The sequence below is a fragment of the Lampris incognitus genome, chromosome 1 (assembly GCF_029633865.1).
Source record: "Lampris incognitus isolate fLamInc1 chromosome 1, fLamInc1.hap2, whole genome shotgun sequence".
NCBI classification, from domain to species: domain Eukaryota; kingdom Metazoa; phylum Chordata; class Actinopteri; order Lampriformes; family Lampridae; genus Lampris; species Lampris incognitus.
In genome coordinates this window covers 129,563,351-129,575,791 of record NC_079211.1, presented here as the reverse complement: position 1 = coordinate 129,575,791, position 12,441 = coordinate 129,563,351, and the positions used below count along the sequence as shown (strand labels likewise).

Sequence of the window (12,441 nt, the reverse complement as noted above, 5' to 3'; positions counted from 1 at the left end):
GTTGGGGTGTATTGCCTATTGGAATGCAGACAGACTCAGACAACCTCAAATGTAGTTAATTACAGATTTTTTCCGTGCCCTAATGTTTTTCTGACACGAATCCGTCCCCCCTCCAACACTGTTTGCAAAGGTGTGACCCCCCAAATTTACTTCACTTATTACTCACCATACTGTGTTCATTAGCCTATGGTGTTTTCGTCACTATACAGCCTATCTGAGGGGATTAGCAGTCCAGGTGATTAATGGAAACTGATACCTGAGAAACTCCGGTAGCTCCATCCTGTACTTGAATCCCTACGTCAGGGGTATTGTTTTACATATTATGGTATACAGCGTCACTGCGCGGTCAAATAGTGTATCGCTGCCAAAATGTGCTCGTTCATAAGTGATCAAAACTACTCTTGACAAAAGTTCTGTATTTACAAACTGTGCTTAGCAAACGCGAGATGAAACCGATGTAAAAATGGGTTTCATCACGTCCGAGTCATGGTCGCCGCCTGTGAGACAGCGCGAAAGTGCGTGTGTGCGTGTATGCGTGCACGAGAGAGTGTGTGCGTGTGTGCGTGCGTGCTCGCGACGTGCCTGCTTTGCTGAAGGGGCGTATCCCAAAGTGGAGTCGAGCGGTTCATATTGAAGTTGTGCCATGGAGCCTTACGTGTTATCGGTAAGAAAATTGGTATAGACAACGCAGTACTTTCCCCCTCTCCCCCTACAGCTACTCAGTTTTAGACATTTTTAAAGAGTCCAGTTTTTTTCTTCTTTTTTTATTTTTTATTTTTTTACCATTTTCCAGCCGAACTGATCTTTTATCAGCCGTCTAAACTACGGCGCTCAGACGCTGTTTAAAGACCCACACACATGGAGGACGCCAGAATGGCCCGTTGGGTGTTTTGCTAGAATAATCCGTAAAGACTTCTCGCTGTAATGAAGGACCGACTGGGAGAATTAACTGCTGTAAGTCAAACGTCGTTTTCTTAATAGTTTTACTGAAGTTCTCAGTCGGACCGATCCTTGAGAAATGCCACGGTTTTGTTGTGTTTTCTTTTCTTTGCTTTTGTTTTGTTTTTCTACTGTTGACTGTTAAGTTTTGTAGGGTCGCCATACGCCAACGTAGTACTTCTATTTCCCTCCTGTGTAGAGCAGGACTCAAGGACAGGACGATGCTGCTGCAGTCAACCATGACAGAGACGGCTTCATGGAGGGCTTTTTCAGAAGGGTGAGTCACATCACACAGGGATGACTTTGGAAATGGGAACAAGAACAAATGCAAGAGACCCACTGATTGTCCGTTTTATTGATTTAGGTGGAAGAAGTTAGGGGACTCATTGACAAGCTCTCCTACCAAGTGGGAGAAGTGAGAAAGATACACAGCATGATCTTGTCTGCACCCAATCCAGATGATAGTAAGTTTGTCCCTTAAGTACACATGAAGGATGGACAGAGATACTTTGTTTTATACAGATAAACCATATGCTAGTGAGCCATTTAATATACGTAATATCATATTTAGATAGTAATTATCCCTCCTATTCATTAATTGGTAGATACTATATCACTATTTCAATAGTAATATACACTGCTTTATACAAACAAACCATAAAACAAACCATATGGGTGGATATCCATTGTTTTTGTCGAACTTAATTTTTCAGTTATGATAGATAGATATTGCCCTGTTTTATTTTTCGCAAAGCACGTTGTAACATTAAGAAAAGTGCTATATAAATAAAGTTTATTATTATTGAGAAAATTTGCTGTCACAACCTGCGCATAAAAATACGGGTTCGCCTACAAACATCAAAATATATGTACAATTATACAATTAACTTTCTTGAGAAATGTTTTACTTGATGCAACAAATGCCTTACTCCATATCCTCCTATTTGTAAATGATTGGAAACCTATGAAGTCAGGTTTATCGGATCCTCCTAGGCCAGCCAGGGTTTGGAGTGTGACTAGTCCCGTTTGGACCATATTAAGTTTGTTCACATAGCTTATACTTAGAAGCAGTTATGTCACACTTTGGTGTCGCAGCAACAAGAATCAATCGCTTGCCTTGTTCAGAGTCAAAGCTGATCCAGCGTGGAAACATACAGGGCCTGAGGAACCCGTCAAGACCCTGCCAAGACAAAGACCCTTCAGTTGAACGTGGCAGAGCATCATCAGTTTTCCCACAAGACTATAAAGAAACACATAATGCCTCAGTGAACACACTAACAGAAAGTGTAAACCATCAAACATGTCTTTAATGAGCACCATAATGCAGAAATGTGGTCACTAAGCAATAAAACAGTGGGCTAATGCTTTGCGAGCTGTGGCAGTATTATCACAGGGCTGTTGCCAAGTTACAAGATGAGTCTTAAATCCAATATTTACATGGGGGAGAGCCAGATTGATTTGCTGGATGACATTTTTTTTTCCTCACAGCAACCCTGGTTTGACGCTTTTCCTATTTCATTTTTGTCTGTTATTATCAAGGGACAAAGGACGAACTTGACACGTTGACTCACAATATCAAAGAGAATGCCAATGTTGTGCGAGCGAAACTAAAATGTAAGTTGAACCAAGATGTCACGGTGTAATGCCACACTGAGAAAGTTCCTTAAAGAGGTTTTTCCTGACTGAATTATTTATTATTCAGACAGACTGATTTATTCATTAAGCAATCAAATTAACCAGGCTAAACCTATGTATTCACAGTTTGATCTATCCATCTATCTGACTGTGTTGTTTCCTCTCTTGTTTTCCGCTTGTGTTGCATCTGTCCTCTGAAGCTATGGAGCAAAGTTTTCCTAAGGATGACATTGCTAATAGGACCTCAGTGGACTACAGGATCCAGAAAACACAGGTCAGAAAACAAATCAATAGCTGCTAGTTTCTTACAGATGCAGCCATTCAAGGCCTAAACCAGCAACTCATCTACTTTCAGTCAGGGGATGACTAGAGGAAATGGGAATAGTCTATTAATTTATTAGTTTCTTTTAGGTTGTAAACAGGAATCTTTACTATGTGGCAAATAACAATCCTTTCCAATTTTTTCCAGTATTTTATCATACAGATAGGATGCAGGGGCGGGATAAATTTTTAGCTGCATTTGGCCATCCCACTTGTGCCTGTATAAATCAAGCTGTTGCATTATTATACAGTTACACAGTAATCTAATTGCTAAACATGGTATTGAATTATAGTATATATTTATAGACATTTCACTGTATTTTTTAAAAAAAAGAAACAGTTCTCTACTTTAACCCAACGTTGTTATTTCTCATTCCCAGCACACAGTTCTGTCCAGGAAGTTTGTGGAGGTCATGACTCAGTACAATGAGACTCAAGTGTCCTTTAGAGAAAGAAGCAAAGGAAGGATCCAAAGACAGCTGGAGATAAGTGAGTGACAAATAAGGTAGGGGTCTATGTGAGATATTATATAGAGCACTTTTTATAGACCCCTTTACATTCTATAATCTTTTCTTGTAAAAATGTGCCTTGATTTTGTCCTATATTTCACCGTACAACTATTTCATAGAAAAAACAAATATGAGGTGAAAGTGATGTGTGCAGCATTTATACTTTCAGTCATGATATCTATTCCAGTTCGGTTGTGATATAGCACAGAGAGAGGGAGCATTGTTTTAAACTGCATTTCTAAAAATACAATAAGCACCAGTTATGACTAAAGGTTGGTCGTAACATTGTAAAGTCTGGGTATACAAAATCTCTAATGTCAGATAAAAGTGAGTGACAAATTATGTCCTGAACAATACTTGGACAGGAACCAGGAAACCAGCCACACCTCGATGTTTCCTCTCTTGTCCCGCTTGACACCAAACCTATTGATAAAAAGTCACCAGCGAGGAAGAGATTTTCAGCTCTTTTCAGGATGTCGGTTTATTTGAAAAAATGTTTCCTCGCATAGCCTTCTTTGTTTTCTTTCTTGGATTATATTTGTCTTTGCATCCAGAACACTGTAAGGGGACGTCAGGACAAAGATGTCTAAAGTTCACAATGCAATAGGAACAAAAGCAACGTCCAGTTTCGACGGTGTGAAATGGCAGCAGTGTTAGGCAAACGCAGGGACAGGAAACACTGTTATGCACATGCGAGTAACGAGGTGGGTAGTAAAAATAGGACTCCCCCCCCCCCCCACAGTCCCCACGGCCGGCATTAATGAGAGTCTGCTCTTGCTTGCTGCAGACAGAAGAGTCTGACACCAGAGACGCCCGGCCGTGTTTGTGTTTCCGGGGAAACGGATGGCAGGCTCAGGGCCACGGTAACATGGGCTGGCCTGTCTCTGATGCAGTCACGTGAGCGGCTGTGCCTGTTGCCTGTGCTTGCATTGTCGATGGGTTAAGGGCGAAACAGGAGTCGAATGATTCCAGAGAATATATGTAGCTTTTAACTTAAGCAGTTCCATTTGGAAAGACTCCAGCAATGATTTAGGGTGATTTTAGAGAGGGGGGATGAATAAGGAAGTTGTTTGACACTGTGTTGACCCAACACAACACTATTGCATTTAATTAATACTCACCGATCAATCCAGGCTTGTCCATTATCAACACAATATTTATCATGCACTTTACTTACCCTTAAAAATCAGAGCTCATCTGTGAATGTTTTTAAATAAATAGAACAACAAACTTCTTTTGAATTAATCTTGCTATTTTTCAATCAAGCTGTAAAAAAGTTTTAGCGTAATACGAACGATGGGCCCAATTTTATATTGCCGCAATTTGACTACTGCACATGCGCACATTACAGTGTCGATGCTGAAACGATACATTGCTCTCTCCTTATATCATCAATTTACAGCACTTCAATAGACTTCCCACTTGATCCCGATTCATAAAACCCAATATTGGTGTGCTCTATGTTTAACTGTGTAGATGTCACTCTGAGGGATAGCCATTGGAGAATGCCTTAGGCACAAACACCGAGGCCACTCTCCAGGGAGTTTGTTGTATGATGAGTGACGACTAGAGGAAAAGACGATTTTCTGTTTATAAAGCGTCAACAGCTGTTTCTTGACTTGCCAAGAAATAGTCCATGGGTCCATGCATGCACTTGCACACAGGCCCGGTGTCCCCTACTTCCCCAGGCAGGCCTCTTGCAAAATACACTTGGCCTTTGAAAATAATGCATAAAAAATCACTATGCAAAGTTCCACTGATGTACTTTACACCTACATTTTAATCGTCCATTGGAATCTATATTTAAATACACCAGTGTGTTGTGTATAATAAATCTTGTGTTTTTCATTGTTGAATAATCATATTGACTATAGTGTAATTATATTGAATATAGGTGCTGCCACATCACTTGTGACATGGCTCATATAGGCTATATGGAGGAGGCAAGATGTTGCAAATGTCTATGTCCAGGTCTGAGGGGCCCGGTCCAAGAGCTTTGCATATAGGCCCAGGGCTGACTTATTACACCACTGGTACCAAGGCTCTTTGTTTCTCACACAGTTAGTATTCTCAGTTAGCAGTGGCGTGGCATGGGGACATTTTTTTGAGGAAACCAAGTGAAGCAAGACCTCTAATCTACGCATTTTTTTTTTTGGTGGGGGGGGGTCTTAATTGACAGGAGTACGTCGCCTCTTTAACAGCCAATGCAATATAACCCAATGAACTATTAGAGCTCCTGGTATCAATTTGCACAAAATTGTATCATACAGATAGATGCAGGACTTGCACATGTTAGTTATCTACCTTCTTGCTGTACACAATATAGCTATACAATATTGCTTAGTTACTCAGACGCACAGTACAGATTCAGTAATGAATATAAGGATTCATTCATTCACAAACTCAATCAGATGACGTTACTTATCAAGTGTATTTATCTAGGCAACATTATTTATCTAGTGTCGTAGATATTACACTTATTTTTACTCTTACGCATATATTTGTGCTGCAAATTTGCGTCTATTTGTATTTTGACTATTTGTATATATTTTATTTTTTTATTTTGTACGACTGGGAGAGTTGCACTTAATTTCATTGTACAGCTTTGCCATGACAAATAACGGCATTCATTCATTCATTAAAGTTTTACGTTCACATCGTGAAGTAGGTATAGGTTACATGTATCAAACACATGACTTACAAACCCAGTTGTATGTGCTTGACATACACAAATACTTTTCCTACTAATCATTTAAAACTAGGCCAAATATTCATTATACAACATGACCTAAAAGACTAACAACCAGGTACCAGAACTGCTTTTTTTGACTGTCCGCTCCCACCTGCAGCAAAGTTAAAACCGTCCGCTCCTGCGAGATTTGCGTTGGGTCCCGCCAGACCCGCAGGATCCCAATCCCAATGTAGTCCTCCACCTCACACACCATAGACTTTGTGTAGACATCACCACCAGCAACACAATCTACCCAGTGTAAACACATAAAACACAATCAATGCACTTTCATCCTCTCCTTGCAGCGCTACTACTGGTTTTGATTTATAAGTAACAAATTAATCTAAGACATGGTCAAATCATTGCAATAGAATGTCATCATTTAATGTTTCAGCTGGAAGAGTTACTACCAGTGAGGAGTTGGAGGACATGCTAGAGAGCGGAAACCCTTCCATCTTCACATCTGATGTAAGCTCCCCCTGCTTTCTCCTACCAGAGCTCAGTGATATTAGCGCCCTACGGTGGCTGAAAGTGGAATAACATCCCAGTAAGTGCCAAGATTGAGAGAACCCCAAGGTACTAGGCTTTTATCAGAGCTGGGCCAAATTATTTGATCATTTGAAAATTAGAATCTCACCAATCAGGAATAATTGGTATGGTGAAAATGTAATGTGCTATTATGTCTAAACCTAAATTCGGGGGCCGTGTGTGAATCCCTAACATCACAGCAGGAAGTTAGTTCCCTGTCATGCAATTACTTCTACTCGGTCACAGTCTCTTTCTTCTCTCTTGTCAGATATTTTCTGATTCTCAGATCACGCGACAGGCCTTGAATGAGATAGAGTCACGGCACCAGGACATCATTCGTCTGGAATCCAGCATCAGAGAGCTCCATACTATGTTCATGGACATGGCAATGTTGGTAGAGACTCAGGTAACAACATTTTTAAACATAAACCTATATGGGTAATAGAGGTAGGCCAAAGTAACTTTTACACTCATTCTGTTAGGTCCCTTTCACACTTGAAAGTCCAAACCAAGGTCTGAACCAGAGTCTGGTTCTGGTGCTTTCACATCTGTTATTTTATAGTCATTAGGTTCAGGACTTTTGCTTTCATACCAGCGGACCTTGACTTGAACTTTGGGCTCGTTGTTGCCGCCAGGTGCGCTCGTTGTTGCCAGGTGCGCTGTTGTTGCCAGGCATGCTCGCTGTTGCTAGGTGTTACTGTTTGTGTTTGTTTTATCACTTCCCATGATTGATCCGAAAGTCCGAACCTTTGATTTCACATTAGACATTCATGAACCTTGGTCTGAACCGAGACTACCTCCTGAGCTTGGACCAAAGACCGAGTCTTTGATCCCTGTACCCTGGTCCAAGAGGTTTCACACCTGGCAATCTGGTTCGGACTTTTCTGGAAAGTCTGAAAGTCCGGACTAAACAACATAAGTGTGAAAGGGCCCTTAATTCTGTCTCATGAATTAACATGACAGAGACAGAGTGATATGCACTGTTTAGAGCTGTATCCCATCTGGAGTCTTATGCGTATAATCCAGTTATTGTCCTAGTAGACATTGTGCTTGTATTTATTTTTAAACTCTGAGCTGTACATTGCCCATAATTGTCTACTGCAATGCAACAAGACAAAAGTTATGTACATTTATTATACTTGGGAAAACAAAGGCATTTTCATTGATTCAAAGGGGGATATGGTCAACAACATTGAGAACAACGTTTCCAATGCAGCTGAATATATTGGCCATGCAAAAGAAGAGACCAAAAAAGCAGTGAGATACCAGAGAAAATCTCGGAGGGTATGTGTTCTTTCCTAACCCATGGTCGCTGTATTTGATGTTGAATGACACAGATTAGATTTAATTACTTACCAGAGGAAATGGTTCGCTCAGAGCCGTTAATGAATTATTGTTGCTTAACCCAAATTGTAGCATATTGCTAGATTTTAAATCAGAGTAAGGTCCTATTGAGAAGTTTTATTCGTCTGTGCGAATTGTTATTAAAGATTTGGTAGAAGTTAATTATTGTAACTCATAATGAATTATCAAATGTATAAAGGGCTTCGTTTAATAGCAAGAATGGCCAGTAAAGACAACCACTTGAAGTTGTCGCTGTCTCCAGTCTTATTTTTAGGGAAAGGTTCAAACAACTACATGTTCTTTACTCGGCAGAATTACATTATCCTTGCCTTTGCTCTGTTGATCCTGCTTGCTGTTATCGCACTAATTGTTGGCCTATCTGTTGGACTAACCAAACCACCTGTTTGATGCCTACTCTATCATTTACTGAGGTAACGACACTTGACTTCATTCTTCTTTCCATTCAACCATACTTCTTAGGCCTACTAATCGGATGAATATATTAGACTGATCTTTTACTCCCTTTTGTAAATGAACAATTCACAATTGTGCTAATGAAAAATATTTTAGTAGGCAAAGTGTTTTTTTCCCCCAAGCAAATCGTAGGTGTGTAATGGCAGGGGGGGGGCACTGTAGTATTAACTTTAATCTGTTCTGTCTTATTATGTTCACTGTTAGATTTGTTGTATTCGTATCTTTATCCTACTCTTGGGTGCAGCAGTGAGCCAGTTTGTCCACAAAGATCATACAATTTTCGACTTGTTATCTTAATTTATCTACTTGTGTAAGAATTGACATGAAGATTCTGATGATTACTTTTCTGACCTGTTTTCACAGAAAATTACCTACCTTGTCGTGTGTGGCGTGGCAAGTTTCATCCTTTTACTCATCATTTTAGTTGCAATTTTTGAATGATGGCTTATGTACCTGGGAACCAGTTCACAGTAAGCCTACCAATCAATTCCAACAGCATTACAAAGAGCAACTCTAAACCACTACAAGGACTGAGTATGAGGTGTATGAGCTACCTGATCTACCTGACTACTAGTGGTGACAAAAGACCTAAATAAGCACCGTTGTGAATAGATTTTGTCAAGGGCAATTCTGTACACCCAGAATAAAGCATATTTTATGTGATTTTACTTCTGATACTGTTAGCACTGATGGGAAATTAAAGGTGCTATATATGTTATTCAGCATCAGCAGCTCAGACCAAACCAAAACAACCCCCCCCCCCTCCCTTTCACGTCCCCTCCCCTCCCCCCTCTCGTCACATTCTTTCATTCGGTTGGAATATTGAGTTTTACAGTATAGAGCTATTTTATTAACATTAACAACATATTCATTTTGGTAAGGAGCTATTGCTTCAATCTGCCGAGTGACCTAAATCCATGTAATGTAATTATTAGCTTGTTAGCTGTCCTGCTAATGCTAGCTACCTCACATGCACTAACATGTACGCACGGTCGAACCGGCTTCCAAAAAAAAGAACAGAGAAGCAGAGGGAGTGTAACTTCGTTCTCTGTTCAGGACGCCATTACTCCACTATCTCTTTGCACAGCAAATAGTTGTTTGCTGCTATACTAATGTTCAAAATCTCATATAAAGCACCTTTAAGCATAAAGTCAGATGTAAAGTTCTTATTGCTGCCATGTCTTTTCACTGAACAACCAGATATCACTTTTAGGACTTTTAGGGTTTATTTGGAAGTAAACTGTTCTTTGCCTGATCACTTTAACCTAAATTTTGAAAGAAATTGTGAAGGTACAAGTAATCAACTGTTTAATTTTGTGCGGACTTGTGTGTATCTTTTATTCTTTTTTATATTTGATTATATTCATCTAAATTGAATGTGAAACTATTACAGCTCAGCACTCCTTTAGAAAAGGAACTGCAGTTCATCATACCCGAATTAACAGTGGAGGGCCAATTCACTTGTCTTCAGATCTGTTGAGGGAATAATTGACTAGCATATTCAAATGAATCAGTTTGGTTTAATGCTGTCTGTCTGGCAATAACTCAACAAAGATGTTTTCTTATAATTTGACTCTTTCATGTCTTCAGGCCCCAAGTGCCTTTTATAACATTTTATTCTGTGACCTTAACTTATTTCATTGTATTTGATCACATTTGCAATTTGTTTGAACTGGAATATTTTCTGTATGAAATAGATGCTGTACCTTAGAGGTTAGCTATGTAATTCAAAGTGCACACATTTTATTATTTTGATACAATACAGTTTGGTTCTTTTTTATCTTTCAAATGTTCTTTTTTAATATTTCTTTTAAGTTAAATCTAATTTTATTTTATATTAAATTGCAGGAATGACTCATAAAAGAAATAAAAAAAACAGTAAAACTTTGTAAAATGTATTAATTTTTTGTTCCCCATTCTGAAGACGGGCATAGTTTAATCATTTAATTACACACTGGGTTCAGGATTAGTACTAACAAATCCCAAACAAACCTGTTGTGTTCGTGCTTTGGTCACACTTTCTCTCCTTGGTCAGACTCCAAACCCGTGGAGACACAAATAGTTTGGGGAAATAGAGGTAAAGAGAGACGGTTGTTTACTTCTGTACTAATAAGCACTTTGCAAAAAGCGCTTGACTTCTATGTAATCAACCAAACAAGATTAGTGAAGGAAGTGGAAGCAGGGCCCCACAGGCCATGTTCCTTTCTGTCTTTGAATTAGATCAAGCAAACTTTGGAGGTGCATTTAGAGTGAAATGCCAGTGAACATCTTCAAAATCCATACACGGTAATGTCACTAGATCACTGAATGAGTTATATCCTAAATGTCAAGTCAAATCGCATCATGAGCCATGATTAGAGATTAGACTCATGATTTGCAAGATTTGTTGACCAATTTCTTTGAATCAGCATATTTTGTGTTATTGTAAGGAATCAATACGCTTTTCCTTTGATTTTTGAAATACTACATCGCGATGATAAATGTATCAATATTTAAATATTAAATATATCATTTTAAATGTTAACACAAATATATTAAATATTGTTAATCCATCCATCCATTATCTTAACTGCTTATCCTGCTCTCACGGTTTCGCGGATGCTGTAGCCTATTCCAGCAGTCAGGCGGGGAGACACCCTGGACAGGCCGCCAGGCCAGCACAGGGCCGACACACATACACACACCCAGAGACAATTTAGTACGGCCAATTCACCTGACTTACATGTCTTTGGACTGTGGGAGGAAACCGGAGCCCCCAGAGGAAACCCAAACAGACATGGGGAGAACATGCAAACTCCATACAGAGGAAGACCCGGGATGACCCACCAAGGTTGGACTACCCCGGGGCTGGAACGCAGGACCTTCTTGCTGTGAGGCGACTGCGCTAACCACTGCACCACTGTGCCACCTTAAATATTGTTAATATAAAATATAAATATTATTATATAATATGGCAACCATCAATGGCTCCAATGATGTTTCTGATGCCACAAATGCTTTCAAAGGATGCGCTGATGGCTGTCCTCTGGCAGTCTGAGGGCCAGGTGATGTAGTGGAATGCAATTTGATACACAGCATCCAGGATCTCAATCCCCACTTGGGACACACTGAATTTATCTGATATTTCTCTGAACACGGTTTCAATTGGCCATGTACCAGAGAAATATCAGAACCTTCTTGTTGAGAGGTACCTCAAGCCAATCACCAGCCTGATGGTTTTCTCTGAGCTCTGTCTCCCTCAGCTGGGCTATCAGAATGTCATATTGGGCCTGGGTGAGATGGACATGACTCTTGAAAGTGGTGTCATCCATTATCATCAGCACATCCCATGCGGTTTCTGTTTTTAGAATCCTTGGACTGAGATGGTGATGAAGGGCTGTTGCTCTCCTAAGAAAAGTAAAGACAGTTGTAAGATTTAATGTAATGTGCAAAAAAACCACAAAAAAAACTTTTTACATGTTTAAACCGAACATATAGGCCTATTTTTTTAAGCTACAAGGTGTGTGTCAGTGACAAATCTAGGCCACATTGATTTCTATTTAGCCAGTATGACAGAGGACCTAATGACATTTGCAAACCCATTTGAATTATTTCTTTATTAAAATCAATTCGGTCATGGATTCGTTTGTTCAATTCATTAATTGCACCATGTATTCTCCAGAGCAGAAGAGCATGAAGCAGGTTTACAGTTGGCCACCCCCAGCATTTAACTATGCTAACATGTCATAAACATGGGAAATGTGTTGTGTTTGCCATCAAAGGGACTGCATAAAGACTTATAACCATGCTAGGAAGATGAGATCAAGCAAGAGAGGCAAGATTGAGATGGCTTGGACATGCGTGTAGGAGAGATGCTGGGTATATTGGGAGAAGGATGTTGAATATGGAGCTTCCAGGGAGGAGGAAAAGAGGAAGGCCAAAGACGAGGTTTATGGATGTGTTGAGAGAGGACATGCAAGT

At 39.8% G+C, this 12,441-nt stretch overlaps 1 protein-coding gene across 2 annotated transcripts; it reads left to right on the top strand.

The window, feature by feature from the left end:
- Positions 1-635: 635 nt before the first annotated feature.
- stx2b (syntaxin 2b) lies at positions 636-10,475 on the top strand. 2 transcript variants are annotated; one of them, XM_056274602.1, is made up of 11 exons: positions 636-954; positions 1,139-1,216; positions 1,304-1,403; positions 2,479-2,553; positions 2,775-2,848; positions 3,276-3,384; positions 6,530-6,603; positions 6,932-7,069; positions 7,837-7,947; positions 8,320-8,438; positions 8,845-10,475. In XM_056274602.1, the coding sequence occupies exons 1-10, from the start codon at positions 925-927 to the stop codon at positions 8,413-8,415; spliced, it is 885 nt and encodes a 294-aa protein (XP_056130577.1). In that variant the 5' UTR covers positions 636-924; the 3' UTR covers positions 8,416-8,438; positions 8,845-10,475. The 2 variants fall into 2 exon arrangements, with proteins under 2 accessions (XP_056130577.1, XP_056130584.1); XM_056274609.1 differs by lacking the exon at positions 8,320-8,438.
- Positions 10,476-12,441: the final 1,966 nt, after the last annotated feature.

Coding starts and splice junctions, on each gene's coding strand:
- stx2b (XM_056274602.1), top strand. CDS start 925: ATGAAGGACCGACTGGGAGAATTAACTGCT. Junction 1,404..2,478: donor TGCACCCAATCCAGATGATA/GTAAGTTTGTCC, acceptor GTTATTATCAAG/GGACAAAGGACGAACTTGAC. Junction 2,554..2,774: donor TGTGCGAGCGAAACTAAAAT/GTAAGTTGAACC, acceptor TGTCCTCTGAAG/CTATGGAGCAAAGTTTTCCT.